Source organism: Anopheles darlingi, chromosome 2 (genome assembly GCF_943734745.1).
Source record: "Anopheles darlingi chromosome 2, idAnoDarlMG_H_01, whole genome shotgun sequence".
In the NCBI taxonomy this organism is placed as follows: domain Eukaryota; kingdom Metazoa; phylum Arthropoda; class Insecta; order Diptera; family Culicidae; genus Anopheles; species Anopheles darlingi.
Genome location: NC_064874.1, coordinates 5,902,384 through 5,917,534, shown reverse-complemented (window position 1 = coordinate 5,917,534; position 15,151 = coordinate 5,902,384). Strand labels below are relative to the sequence as shown.

The 15,151-nt window shown below is 53.7% G+C and overlaps 1 protein-coding gene across 1 annotated transcript in view; it reads left to right on the top strand.

Annotated features, from left to right (window-relative positions):
- LOC125951979 (zinc finger protein 395) overlaps positions 1–15,151 on the top strand; it is a 91,290-nt gene that overhangs the window by 50,507 nt on the left and 25,632 nt on the right. The window contains exons 3-4 of the mRNA XM_049681165.1: positions 1,274–1,413; positions 1,481–1,761. Of these exons, the coding sequence (XP_049537122.1) occupies positions 1,274–1,413; positions 1,481–1,761 (421 nt within the window). The remainder of the gene's footprint in view (positions 1–1,273; positions 1,414–1,480; positions 1,762–15,151) is intronic.

Here is a 15,151-nt window from a genome sequence, read left to right as displayed (position 1 = left end):
TGCAGTGTTTTTTGGGCGAATTTCTAAATATAGAAAGGAACAATGAACCGAGTGCTTTGTGGTACTCACGTACGCACTGTTTGAGGCCGAAAAACAAACAAAAATGAAGGCAACATCTCAAAAACCCCCCACGCTACCGACCAACCGACCGAGCATAATATGCGCAAAAATACAGTTTTGGCTGAACGAACCAATGGAATGCAAAACAAGTGATCCGCAAGGTTCACGGGGGGATGCAAAATGAATAATTCACACGACACACACTCCCACTCACATGCATCATTGACAAGCGGCGCATTGCTCAGGAGGTTAATCGTTTTGGGGGGTGCGAGCATCTTCTCATCTCGTGCACCTCCTCCGATCTCGGGTGGTCGAGATCGGTCGTGATGTCGTCGTCGTCGTCGTCGCACTCGATCGCATCCAAAAACAACAGTCAAGGGTGCAACAAAGTAGGAGTGATCGAGAAGCACAACAAACGCAGCTGCACAAAAAATACGCAAAAACAAAACGAGAGAGAGTGTTCCCGCACTCCGCGAGGCGAAACCGCGAAAAAGGTTGATTGACCGATAATACATTGAACCCGCCGTGTGCCGAGCCTGGGGGGGAGGGCTCGCTGCTGCCGTTTCTTCTTCTTCTGTTTCATTTTCTTCCTCCGGTGTCTCATCTTCCCCCCCCCCCCCCTTTTCCCGCCCTGCTCAGTGCAAAGTTGTTTTTCGCAGCAACCTAAATGGCCGCGACGCGCATCGTCTGGTGCATCGATACCACCTGAACTGCTGCGCCCCGAACAGCGGAGAGGATGGAAGGGAGGGGGGGGGGGGATTGCATCCGTGATAATGGTGTTCACTGTGTGCGCTAGTAGTACAGTGTGTCTGCTTTAGACTGCGAGACAAATTGCACCAAACCACACCACGGCGCACGCGAATCGAACCGCTCCAGTTGATAACGATTTTCGAGTCTGATAAGCTACGGTCTGTGCGTGTTGCAGGAGGTGGTGGAAGAGGGCGGTTTTCTGGTGGATTAATCTTCTTTATGGCACTCCCACTCCCTCTCGAGCAACCGGTCTAAACAACAACGAATAAGAGGGTTTATTTTTGACAAAGAAGAGTTATGGCGGAGAAGTGATCGCTTGCGCACCTTTTGGGCAGACGGTTGGTTGGTTGGAGCAAGTGTGTGATCGCGCAGCGCAGCGCAGCGTGCTCTTTGTCTGCAGCAGTACACACCCCACGAGACGGTCACAATCTTATGTTCGTCTTTTCCGTTTTTTTGCTTACAGATCTCGCAAACGACGGCCCTCGTTCTCGCAGGACGATCGAGAGTACTTCAGTATTAACGACGACGATCCGATGGACGAGTGCAACGCCGCGCTGGTACTTATGAGTTTGTCCTGCTCGCCAAACTCCTCGTCCGTACACGGTAAGCAAGGCAGCAACGCGGCGCCTACGGACGCTGAAGTGCTCATACACGTTCTTCGTTTTGGCAGGTTATGAAACCATCCTGGGGACCAGCTCGGGCAGCAGCACCACGTCCTGGAGCACCGGATCGACCTCGCCACCGCTGAGTGAGGATGGACATTCCACGCCACCAACCCACCATCATCATCATGAGCTGAACCACCATCACCATCATTATCATTCGCACCATGGCCGCCATCATCAGACGCGGGGTGGTGAGATTGTGCGTGGCGCACGCACCACCTCCCTGTCGACCAGCGACGAGGGCATCGGCATGGAGTACAACGAGGATATGCCACGGAAGCGTCGGGTAAGTGTCAGAATCTCAACTTCCAGTCATTATTTCGACCTGTCCTCCATGCGACCTTTTGCGGCACGTGCTTACTTGGGTAATTTCTTTGGGGATGGGGACATCCCCAAGTGCTGCTAAGTACTGAAGGAAACCGCAAAGGCAGTAGTCGTCACGAGCGTACCCGGGAATGCCTTTCTAATAGCTTCCACGAACACCAACTCGAGGCCTTCCCGGTCTTCTAATTAGTTGAACCGAGAACGTGATGCCGGAGGGAGGTGGCGATGGCGTAACTTTCCGCTAACCGGAGCGAATGTGCCGGGCAGCTCACGTGTGACCGGACTACGACCAGCCTGACTTCGGGCCTGACTGCTGAATGTCATAATACCCCGGTCGGTACTGATCGATTGACCGGGACCGGGACCGCCGCCTGCAAGTCTGTGATTGACATCTGTTACTAATTCTGTCCGTAAACAGGAACGTGGCGGATGGGGAGGGAACCATCTTGGTAACGCACGCTGCTCGCTGCTAGACGTCAGAAACAGGTGTCGCAGGATGGGGGAGAACTAAGGTCATCCCGAGGATGCTCCGTTCCGAAGGTCCGACGTCAATGACAGAACAGAAACAAAATCCGTCACCACCTGTGCCAATGACGACACGTGTCCCCGAGTGTGTGTGTTGGTTTTGTGCCGGCGATCGCACAGCATGATCAGCTGAGGCCACACGACGTGACACTCAACGGACAAACAACGTTCCTCCGGCTCCGGTTAGGCTACGATACGTTTCGTTCCGAAAGGCTCATATCTCAAAAGGTGGTTGGCACGCTCGCACGATTGGTAGTAATCATCGCCGAGTGTGTGTTATCGCCCCAGCGACACGTGTGTGTGTGTGTGCGGTTGGCAAATTGTTTTTCCTCCGGCAGGCGCATGGCGTGATGTGCGACTTGATCGCGCTCATCGTCAACCGTCGACCGATAAATGCCGCTCAATGTCAACAGCTAACTGTGTTTTATGCAAAAACAACCTTTTGACAAATGCACTGTAATTGGAACTGAAGTTCAACGGGTTCTGGAAGCGCAAGAGCCGATCTCGATCCGATGGCGAGACGAGACGCTTCTTGTTCCGCCACTTGTTTAACTTCCCTTTCCTCTGCTGCACATGGTCATTACTGGAATTGGAAGTACCACCACGATGAGGTGTGTGTGTTACTGTTAACCTTGAAAACGTGATCCGACGACTGTGCAGGTTCACCTCCACGCCATCATTGCCACGATTGGAAGCGGTTCGCATCAAAATTGGCAGTCAAATTTATGCACCTCCATCTCGCGTGTGCCACGACGCGGAATGGATGACGCACCGGATCAATCCTCCTCTGCCGCTGACAGTCTGGAGATGGGTTTTTTTTTTGTTTAACGCTGTTTGACGCTCCCGCTGCTGCAACGACCACTCGGCGATTGGCCATGGAGCGATTGGTTTGCAGTCGTCGCCGTTTTTATTGCCTTTTCCCAGTGATCCATCGCAAGGTCAAACGCGCGGTCGCGTCATTTGGCGTGCAGCAGCAACAGCAGCAGCAGCAGCAGGAAGTTTTATGATCTTTTTCCTTTTCCAATCAAAACGTGGGGCTGAGATTTGGACGTGCGAAGGTGAAGTTCCCCTCGAATGGAGAATTAGCATCAGGCAGCAAGTCTGTCGGTCTGAAGGTGACGAGGAACATTTGACGGGAAGCAGTCCGAGATTTATAGCCCCCGCATCCTCTGGACTGGTGCCGATGCAACAAAGCGCACCCGTTCGTTCGCCTCGATCAACGAGCTGCTGAGCTTGCAGTACACTTTGCTTCTATATCATAATCAGTTCGTTAGATTGATGCTGTGATAGTGCTTCACCCCGACTCGACGGTAATCGACAGCCAGCGACGCCTAACGCCTTCATCAATCTCAAGTTGAATGCCCCCCACCCAACCCCCGGAGGGGTTGAGATATCTGGGTCATAAAACTGCTGACTGCCTGGGACTGCCTGGTTTTAAATCACATTCAGCGCACGATCATCGATCCCTCGACATCTCTCTCTCTCTCTCTCCGGCGTTGTTATGGCTAACAGCATATCCCTTCCAACGCCTCTTCCTCGCCCTCGCCATCACGACTCGCTTGTTTGTCATTAAAAAAAACCCGCTTATCAGCACTTGAAAGAGAGGGCATCCGGACAGAGTGCAGCGCCCAGACAGAGGGAAGCATTAGAACGTTGTTCCATCTGTTTACGTTTACAGACTACTACTTGGGGGTCTAGGTCTAGGACTGTGGCCGTGTGTGTCGCCCGATCCGCGCCCGTTCTAAGGCTCCGGGATTATCTCATCTCGCACTCAATAAACAAACATAAACAAGTCAGCAGCAGCAGCAGCCCGGCAACGCCCGCTACTTGAAGGTGCAGCGGGTCGTAATATCCGGAACTAACGCCGCTACAGTTTTATCTATTCCAGTAGTTTCCCTTGGAATAAAATTCGGATAAAAGTTCGGAGAACATCATCAGTAGAAGGGCTCGGTAGAAGTCTAAACTTCGCAGCATTGAGACCATTGAGCGGTTCCTCCCGGTTGATCTCGGTGCAAAAAAACTTGAATAACTGATGTGACATTGGCCAGCGTCCGGAGGCCATAGGTTCTGACGAAGCTTGTATGGGTGTGTGTACCGTGGCCCTCTCTCCCTCCGCTACAGCGAGCCAATTGGATTGCATAAATATGCCAGCTCGTCCTGTCGCCTCCCTCGCTTCCCCTTTCCCTCCGTTATCCATCAACCAGAATGAAATAGCAGCAGCAGGTTGACACACTTGCACCAGCTGAGTAGTGTTGGTGGTCGTCCGATACCGGGGGGTTGCACTATTATTGCACTTGCGATGCGTTCGGCTTCCCAACTACCTTCCCCCCCCCCCCTTGGGCCACCCTTTGCTGGATGCACCGTTGTGCGCACTTGATTGCACCAACCAACCAACCGAGGAAACAAGCGAGGGAACAACCGAGCGAATGAGCGTGTTGGTTGGTGAGCGAAGTGCATTTGCCAACTGCATGCGCAATAGCTATTCATCATTCACCACCACTACCAACGCAGGACACGTGCCATCGATTCCCGGCCACTCCACCGTGACCATCCAACCCCGTTGATTCTCTCTCGCTCTCTAGCTAGGCCCGCCCCGGCTAGGCAAACACTCGAGGTCAAGCTACCGGTACCATCACCACCACCACCACCGCCCCTGCGGCGTTTGCTGTGCCGTTCTCAGTTCTCGGCGTGGCGTAGGACAACAGCTGCAGCTTTTGCTAGCTACCACCACCTACGAACTATCTGCTGCCTACTACCTCTTCTTGTTCTTGTTCTGCTGCTGCTGCTGCTGCTGCTGCTGCTACTGACAGCGTTGTGCTCGGTGAGGGCGGCGCTTTGCCTCCCAAATTTATGCGCCTTGGCGAGTGTCTACTTATAAATTGATTTGACATCTGCGCGGAGATGGCGCAGAGAGATGAGTAGTCCCTGCGAGAGTTCACACTGCTCGCAACAACTCAAACACCGACCAACCGACCAACCGACCGAGCTGACGAGCAGTGCAGTGCCAGCGATCGATCGATGGCGAAGGGAAAATGCCTTAAACCAGGTCAAGTGCACCAGCACCCGAGAATTCCGGTTGCCGGTTAGAAGGTTTTTTTTTAAGTTTTTCTTCCTTCGCTTCCTCCCTCCCTTGGACTTGGCTTGGCTTCACTTTTTTCCCGAGCGCATTTCCCTGTGTTCAGTGCAGCGTTCCGACGGACCGCACCAAACAGTGAGCCTTTCGTTTGGCTTCGCACCCCTCGGCCCGTCCGTAATTTTGGCATCGATTTTTCACTGTCAAGAGCAAGGCTGCTCGTCCGTTCGCTCGCTTCGCTCACTGCTGGCGCGCTAGTTGAAGTTGAAGCACAAAAAAACTGCAACCAAAAAAAAAGGAGAAGGAAGAAGAAAGGCCGGCACTAGCGCTGCGACCTTGAATCGACTGCAGCAGCAAACGAGCATGCTCGTCTCTCTGCCATTTTGTTGGTTCTCTCTCTTTCTATCTCTCTTACTCTCTCTCTCTCTCCGTGTCGTTGACGGTGCAGTTTGGCAAACGTTGTTGGACAGCATTTCCGCATCAAGCGCATCATCCACCGTGCCACTCCTCAAATTATGCTTTAGCTTCGAACGGAAGCTCGAAAACATCGGGTATCTGGGTGTGTGTGTTCGCACAAATGCAAATCTCCCGTAATTCATCCTTTGAGGGGTCGCATCCCGTGAACGCCGGAAACAAGCGCGCCGTCGACGATGAGCTGATGAGCTGACGAGAAAACAACGCGATCGACGAGAGCAACGAAGGAGTGAGAGAGAGAGAAAGAGAGCAGCCAGAGAATGCTTTCTCTCTCGCTCTCGCTTGCTCTCGGTTTTATGGTGCAGATTGCAAAAATGCATTTCCCTTGAACTTGAACGTGGAACGCGCGTTTGCATCGACGCGTTCTTGCTCTCAATTTTGCACTCAACTCTGGCCTCCAGTATCTGGTCTCTGGGCCACAGCGGACACCGTTTCTGCTTCCTGTGCTGTCCAACTGCGCACTCAGCAGCAACGGCAGTGCCCAATGTCCCATTTATAGACTCCGCTTTGGCGAAGGCCAAAACGGCCTGAAAATGAACTTCCATTATGATGCCGCCCAGAGGCTGTTGCATTGCAATGGCGATCGATTGTTTTTCGTCCCCGTTGCCCCGGACGTGTCATTGAAGTTTGCAGCAGGAGGATTTTGCGCTGGCCACCGCTGGGTTTGGTGTCGCGGTTTGATTGTTATTTTGTGCCGAAAAACCCTCTCGCGTTTCCTGGTCCACCTGGTGTGGGTTGTCGTTGGTTGGTCGACACTCTCAAGGTGCTTCCCGGATCAATATATTTTGCGCTTGTCCCCCGCTAGCCTCGAGCATGGTTTGTTTGTTTGTTGTAGCAGCGCTACCGAGAGCTACCGAGGATTTTGAGGTTCGTCGATTGAAACATTCAAGCGAAAAACATGCCCCCATTGGTGGCCATTTTTGTTTTAATTTTATGCTGCGCCAATCAACAACCGAGACAGTGAGGCTCCGGCTCCAACTCTGGCCAGAACTGGTAGTCAACTACGTGATTACTGGTGATGAAATATTCAAAACCAAATAATGAATGTACATGCAAACAATTAGAGAGCGGTGCTGCATACAACTCTCCGCTGCAAATGGACTTCGTGGAAGATTATACACTGGCCGCACGCATGCAGTTCACACAAATGACCACAGGAGTAGTAGTAGTAGTAGTAGTAGTTTAAGTAATGGCTTCCTCACGTGAACAAATTATCGAAGCAAATTGTTGCTGTTGCTGCTGCTGCCGCTTTAGTTTGGTCAGCAACTGAATCAACATTTAAGTTGGCAGGTCCAAGCCTTTCCGGAGATTTCCATCCATCCATTCGCTGGTCCCTAACGAGCGAACCCCAACCCCGCTGTCATGGCCATGGCAGCAGCAAAAATCACAAAAAAAACGCGAAACACAAATCCGGAACACACGCCGCAGCCGGTGGGGTACGATGGTGTGCGCGTGTTTGACCTTCATTGCAGTTCTGGCATGCAACCGTTCCCTGCTTCTGGTCCGTGTGTGTGTGTGTTAATTGTACTAATGCCCACTAGTCACCCCCCAGCCCTCTGTCACGGTGTTCTAACAAGGGCGAGTCCGAGTAGATTCCGACAGTTCTCGACGACGACATCGAACCACTGCAGCACTGTGTGTGCTTCGTTGTCGGTGTGTTTGTGTCCATCCCCTGTCCAACCCAGTGTGTGCTGTGCTGTGCTGTGCTGTGTGACATAAATGCATCGCACCGCAACCGCACCTCCGTCCCCCCATCCATCCTCCTTCCCCCGGTCCGTTCGTTCGTTCGTAATGACATGATGAGCTTCGCGGCCAGAATATTTATGATGGCGGAATCGAAATCGATTTTTACTCTTTTGGGCCATAGCTTGATCGGTGCCGACGGGCAGCTATAGATGTCACTCCTGCTGCTGAAAGGGTGAAGAGGAGGATCTGGTTACAGAGTCTGGTTGGCGGCCGGGAGACAAAATCCTAAAACATGCCGGTACAACGGCTTTGCTTGCCCACTGCACCGCCATTGATTGGCCATTATTGGTGGTGGCCCCCATTGATGGTACGTGATTGGAACTCCTGATCAACCGGGGGGTAATGTGGCTGTGGCGTGCGTTGTGGCCACCAACAGAGGGGTTTTGATTAAATTAAACCAAACCCGCCTGCCCGGAGCACCGGAGCTCAAATGCTTTTGAGCTTTTGATTGGAAATTTAAATCCAGGATTTGTGGTGCCAATCCTTCCGTCCGGTGCCTTGTCCGGTGCCATCCTGTGCAGTGCACTTCGGTGTGTGTTAGTGTGTCCTAGTGCCAGGATATGCGGAGGTTTCGGTCGATAGCCGGTGGTACGTACACATGCGCAACTTCCGGAAAACTCCGGTGGCACCATCGTTGCCGGTGTCTGTGTGTGCGCGCAATGGCCTCGCTGGAATGCATTCACCATCGGCACAGGGTGCAGCGGCAGCAGCAGCAGCAGCCGGGTTATGCGCCGTAGCGAGCACACTGCAAAATGTACAACAACAAAAACTCCACAAACTGTCGGCACGTGTTTGACCTTCATTCGGGGTCCGGTCGGTTCGGTTCGGTTCGGTTTGCTGGTGGCCAAGGTCAGAGAAAATTTTCGACGGTTTTCCTCCCTCCGCATCTGCACACTACCACGGTTGCACTCGCTGCAGGCCCCTGCAGCAGTGGCTTTTGAAATGGAAACATGGCGGCACAGCACATGACGATGATGATGATGATGACGATGGTGCACGGAAGATGAATCTTTGCGGAGAGGAACATCCAGAACGATTTCCGCTGATTCTCTCGACGAGCGTTTCGTGACTCTCGTTTCACATGGGTTGGAACGCACGGGGAATTCAAGGTGAACCATTTGAAATCAAAATGGCCGGCCACCGGAACCCGGTGGAATGGCGGAATTATTGATGCAACAACGCTGCGCTGCATTGGGCATTCTAATGCCGCGAGCGTCGGGCAATTAAAGTGCTAATTTGTGGTGAACAAATTGCAAAGCAAAGCAAACCAAACCGAACAGCAAGGTAGACACGATGCAGATCTTTGTTAAGGCAGCGGCAGCCATCCATTTAGGAAACGTTGGAAAACTCGAATCGAACAAACTGAACAAAGTACATTTCGGATTCCTTCCGCGGTCGGTGGTCACGGTGTGTTGGCCAGTTCGAGGTCGGTGCATCAAGTTAAACCGATTCAAGGTGTCAGTCGCGCTTGTTCTTCTTTCTTGTAGCAAAGTAGCTGCTCACGACTGCAGAGAAGGTTGCTGCAGGTTGCTAAGTGACGGTTATGGAGACAGGATTCCGTACGCTGGACGGTTGATTGAGAAGGACGAAGTCGAACGCGACTTAATAGATATTTACGCCTTCGCGAACTGGACTCGAATCCAGGGCAATAAAAGACAACAATCCAGCCCGGTATATCCCTTTTAGGACCCTGAAGGTCAATAACGGTGGACCAGTTGAGGTGTCTGGAACATTCAGGACGATGGTCTGAAGTACTTACTGGCCCGGAAATTTAGCGTCATTTGTTGCTTTACTGAAGGTCCTCTGGACTGGATTACTACAAAGGGGATTTAGGCCAGCCAATGACATCATTGGACTAATATCGTTACCCAACACAGTGAATGCGGATGCCTAGTAATGGCCACCAGCCACAACTCTAATGGAGTGGGCCCCAGTGACACAGTGTCCCGTGTCCTGTGTCCTGTGGCCGACGCCATCTGGTGCGGGTGTTTACCTTACCGGCGATCCGTAATGTAATGTTATGCATTTATAAAATTGTGCGCACGTAATGGTCCCATTATCAGCGCTATACTGTCCACCCCGTTCGAGCGATAATGCACACGCGCCACTTACTTACCAGGTACTGAGCCCCCGCCGGGGTCCCAGAAATGCATCTTGGCCCTTTCACTTTTTGCTCCAACCCCACCCCATCCGAAATACGGCGAATGGCGGTCAGTGGAAAGGCTGCTGGCACATTAGCATTTTAACCGTTTTTGCAATGTCATTCCATTGCCTGCCCCCGGTGTGTGGCCTGGAAGGCACTTTATCAAAACGGTTCACTGGGACTGGGCTCCGCTTTATATAGTTCTACCGGACTTCACCACCGGAATGCCCCAGTACACACACACACACACACACACACACACACACACACACACACCATTTCGATCAAGATCCGTGTCGTAAAATTGGAAATCACTAAAACATGTCGATAAATTATTTGCCACCCCGCTCTCTTGCGGTCTTACGGAGTGCTGCACTCCGGTCTTCATCATCATCATCATGACATGATCACGGCCCTCATCAACCATCATCCCACTACTGCACTCCGGCGTTGTCGTCGTCGTCGTCGTCGTCGAGGTTGCTGTGAGTGCGTTGACATACTTCGCTCCTTCGGATGTCGCCATCTAGTCCGGTCCCCCCACCTCGCTCGGCGAGAGATAGTGCAGCTCATTGTTCGCACCAACCCCCCGCGGAGCGGAGGAAGCGCAGTTCTCCCCGGGAAATGACCCAGGGACCGAGAAATGGTGCCAATGCATCAGCTCACAGTCGTCGAGATCATCGACATTTCAAATCTCACACGACAGTCACGAAGCAGCAGCAGAGGAGGAGTCGCAAGGGTGGAACTAATAATTTTCCTGGAAAAAAATACACCCTTCCCCAGCTGCTACCACTAGCAGAGTCGACAAAGGAGAGGCCTCTCTGTCGACTACTGACGACGACTGACGACGGCTGAGGGCGTCGTTACGCGCGTAATTGCAGAGCGCCGCACGGAAATCTAGTTCATTTGCAACGCTACATCGACCGCTGGTCCAGCCCTAGTGTGGAGTGGTGGAAAAGGAAGGGGGTTGCGCTTTGCGCCCTTCCAAGAAGCGGCCACTAACGTCGCGGCCTAGTTTGACGGTTGCACTTTACCGCTGACCGTTGCATCTCTCGCGGGGGTCTCTATCGTGTACGGCCATCGCGATCGATCGATATGTTGTCATCCTTGTTGAGCAGGTTAGGGTCACCATTATTCCACCCAAATCCGATATCCGGTAGCCGACTAACAGACGGTACGGTGCCTTCATGCCAGTCAACGGAGCAACTTCAACTCCAACAGCAACAGCAGCAGCAGGGGTCCTTGTCCTCGTAGGCGCGCGCGCCCCTGTGTGTGTGTCAGTGCCCTGACCAACTAGTGGCCGCCAGTGAGGCGTTCCAGTTCGCGATTGCCAACGCGCGGGCAATGCAATGCAGCTTGAGTTGAACGAACGGACGCGGTTTTCATAAATAGTGCAACCGCTACTCTGGCCATTTTTCCTCACTCTTCTTCTTCCTCTTTCTTCTCCTCCCCCTCCCGTGTTGAGGTCCCAAGATGCGGAATCTCGTGCACGCAGGGATTGGAAGGTGCCGCTGCTGCTGCTGCTGCTGTTGATGATGATGATGATGATTGCAGCTACAGCACCTCCACCCTTCGGATGGTTGTGCTGCGGCTGGCGAAAAACAAGTTGCTCGTCGGTGTTGCTGGACTGGAACTGACCAACCGTACGGTGAAAAGCCGATACCGAGGCCGCGACCGAGCCCTGGACCGAGAATCATCAATAGAGCGCCCATGGCGAAGCGATGGATGGCAGTCAGTCAATGATGATGATGATGGTGGTGCTGGTCGTGGTGGTGGTGATGACGATGATAATAATAGACAACAGTCCAACAAACGGACGGACGGACGGACATGGCGGCCATGTCCAATCGAAGGGACAGCAGAGCGACGACGCCACTGCCTGGTTCGCGCGCGCGCGCGTGTGTGTGTGTGTGTGTTTGTTGGATGTTTAAAAATGAAAATTCTTGTCCCACTAGCTGGCAGGAGGGGGGGGGAGGGGTAGTTCCCGCGAAAAAGGGAAAAATCATGTTGGCATGAAATTGCTCGCGAGGAGAAGGAGGAAAACGAACAGCAGCACCACCACCACCTCACTCTTCTGACGGTGCTGCTGCCCACCGGTGTGTGGACACACAGGTGTGCACCTCTGGACAAGCACGAGAGAGAACGAGAGAGAGAGAGAGAGAGAGCGAGCGAGGGACCCTCCAGTAGCGAGGAGAGGACACTGACCCCTGACTGGGCTAGAAGAACAATGGACCAGCGCGGCACGGCACGCGACGCGGACTAAAACGCGTCGTCGTCGTCGCGGTCGTCGCCGTTGCCGTTGCGTTCTGGAACGGGTTCTACCTACCCCCTTCCCTGTGTGTGTGTGTGTGTGGAGGGGGTGTGTCGTTGTCGTTCTGGGAAAAAAAACGGCGCGTCCGTGCACGTCCGGTCTATGACCTCCGGTGGTGGTCACAAGAGGTCCTCGCATGACATCCTCGGACCCTTCGGTTTCATTGTATGTGACCAGTGAGGAGGGCAACTGAACTGTCAAACCACAGGATGAGAGGAGATGATCACGGAACCGGGGTCACCAGTAATTAGGCGGAGATCCCGACGAAGGTTCTAACGCTCATCGTTGATCGCGTCATTAGCGTCATTAGTGCGTCGAAGGATGGTGGTGGGCGTTTGATTGATCGTTTGCCATTTTGTCAATTTTGACAGCGCGATCGTCCCGCGATCGCGAGAGGCTTATCGCGCGCCATGCAGCCGTTCGCGCGATCACCGCTCGCTGACCTTGGACTGGCTTGGAAGCGAAGAAAGGAGAAGAGAAAGAGACAGAGAGAACGGGGTGGCCATTAGAGCGCGATCGGAGGTTGATGACGCCGGTTGGCAGGCCGGCCGGCCGGCTTCTCTTCTGCGTTTGTGTTTGGTTCTGACGCGATCGACGCGATCGACGCGATCCGCACCGTAGGTCGGTGACGCCGGCGGCCATTCGGTCAGCGCAAACCGCGCAAATCGCGTAAAGAACAGCTCATCAACGGCGGGTGCGGCAGAGATGCAGAGATGAAGAAGAGCACGCACACCAGCCAGCCAGCCAGCCAGTCAGTCAGTCAGTGCCAGATAGCTTGAGCCGGTTGAACGTAATTGGAGTGAACGTTGAACCGAAGGCGCGCGCGCGCGATCGCGGGTTCAACAGCCGATGATCGCGCGGCGTTCATGTTCCACCACCGGGAAGAGTCGCCGCGTCCTTTTCTCCACAGTTTACGGTTTGTTGTGCCGGCATTTGTTGATGACGCCTTCTCCGGTGCCGGTGATGCGCACCGTCACGAGCCGGTTGGCTGACGACGACGCTGACGACGCGGCGACGACGACGACGACGCCAGCGATCACGCCGGTTGGTATGAGTGCGATCGCCGGTTCGCCGGTTTCTGTTGTGCGATGAGGGCTTCTGATCCCTCCTCGTTCTCGTTCCTCGCCTCAGCCTTCGATCACCCTTCCTTCGCCCTCCTCCTCGGTTTCGCTGACCGGTTTGTTGTTGGACGTGTTTTTTACCTCCTTCTTGCTTCATCTTTCTTCCAGTTTTGGGTTTTCCTTCTTCGTTCTTCTTCGCTTCCGTCTTCGCTTCGCTTAGCTTCGCTTCTCGGACCGTTTTCGTTTGTTTTCAGTTTAGTTCGTTGCTCCTTTTTCCCACTTTTTTCTCTCTCAGCGTTTTCTTTCGCTGTCGTTCTCCGTGTCTGTCTGTCTGTCGCTTTGGCGTTTCGCGATGCACGTCCGGGATGCAGTAGTGTTGCTTCATGCGCTGCACACCCCTTGTGACGATCGGTCGGTCAGTCGCCTCGACGCGAACACGAACAACACAAAAACAAACCAGCCACCAGGACTCTCGTGCCGGTCGCGGTCACAGCGGGCGGAGGCCACGAAATTGCAGGTTATGTCCGTGGCTGCCGTTGATGATACACAGTCGCGATCGCCCCCGGGGGAGCGATCTAGGGGTGAATACACCGTCCGCAACGCCATTGTCTTAAAAGGGCGACCGGCGGCCCAACGTGGAACAACTTTCCTCAAAAGGGATATCGTTCGTTCGAACGCCGGTGGATCGCGGGAAAGGCCATCCAGTTCCACGCGGAAAGTGAGCGCTGGCTGGCCGCCCCGGGGGGGGGGGGGGGGGGGATCCTTCACCGCCACCGTGTCCTTGGCTTCAATCGGGCCGGTCCGGACCCGGGAGGAGGGATAGCCTTCACTCGGTGAGCAAACTGTAGCATATGATCATTGGATCATCATATGTATCGATGCCAACCGATGCGATGCGTTGCGAAAGCTCATTCGCTTCAGCAATCCCGTGGCACCGCGGATCACCGGAAAAGACATATGCGCAAGATTAGAACGCCAGGCCGGGGCAGAGCATCATATCGGACTCGAGCCGAGGGCTCCAGAGTTAAACAAAACCTAAAACACGATTTACTTTTCGCTCCGTGGAACGCTCTGACTCACCTACACACCCTTCCCCTCCCCCCGCTGGCCCCAAAGTCTGGCCGTTGATCGCCGCGAAGACAAGAAGAGGTATTTGAATGAAGAGATCGCGCGTCGGCGAACGGAGGAAACCGAAATGAAAAGAAAAAAAATCCCCCGAAACATATAATAAAGAAGGGAAACCGGAGGAAGATGTGCGATGCGAGGAGGGGATGTGTCTAGACAGGAGAGAGGCAGAACAGAGGAGCAAGAAGAGAAGCGAAAGAAAGGGAAGGAGAGAGAGAGAACAAAGAAAGACACACGCAAAGAGTGAAGGACGTGCACAGAGCGAGGGAGAACGTCGAGAACCTTCCCAAAAAGAAAAGAAAAAAAACGCCCAAAACGCCGTCCCGGCGAGATCGACCCCTGGTGGTGTGGAGGGCAAGAACCGGATTTGATCCCGTTTGCCCTTCCTCTCCTCTGCTCCGAGCAGCAGCAGCACCAGCACCGAACCGAACACATTGACAGCTCCCCCGCATTACGTTGATCCCGAATCTCGGATCGCCAGAACGCCGATCGAGAACTTCCTTGGACTTGGCAACCTGCCGGCGGCCCGGGGTGTGTGTTGTTCATCGATTTCATCGACGAAAGCGCGAACACCCCCAATGGGGCGATCAATCGATCAGCTGCTGTTGCTACTGGGAGCGAGCGAGCGAGCCCGCGTGCATATCACTGCGATCGAGAATAATAGAGGGTGGCCGGCGCGCAAGAAGAGGGCAACGAACGCACTAGAACACAATTGAATGCTGCTGCTGCTGCTGCTGCCGGCCATCATCCGTACGATCACGATCACCATTCGGGGTATTGTAGGTCGTTGGCGCGCGATGATCGTGCCTCTCTCTTTCTCTCTCTCTCTGTCTCTGCATAACATGCCGCCGCACGTAATGGATTCTCGATCACCCGGCGGGGTTGCTCCCTAAAAAT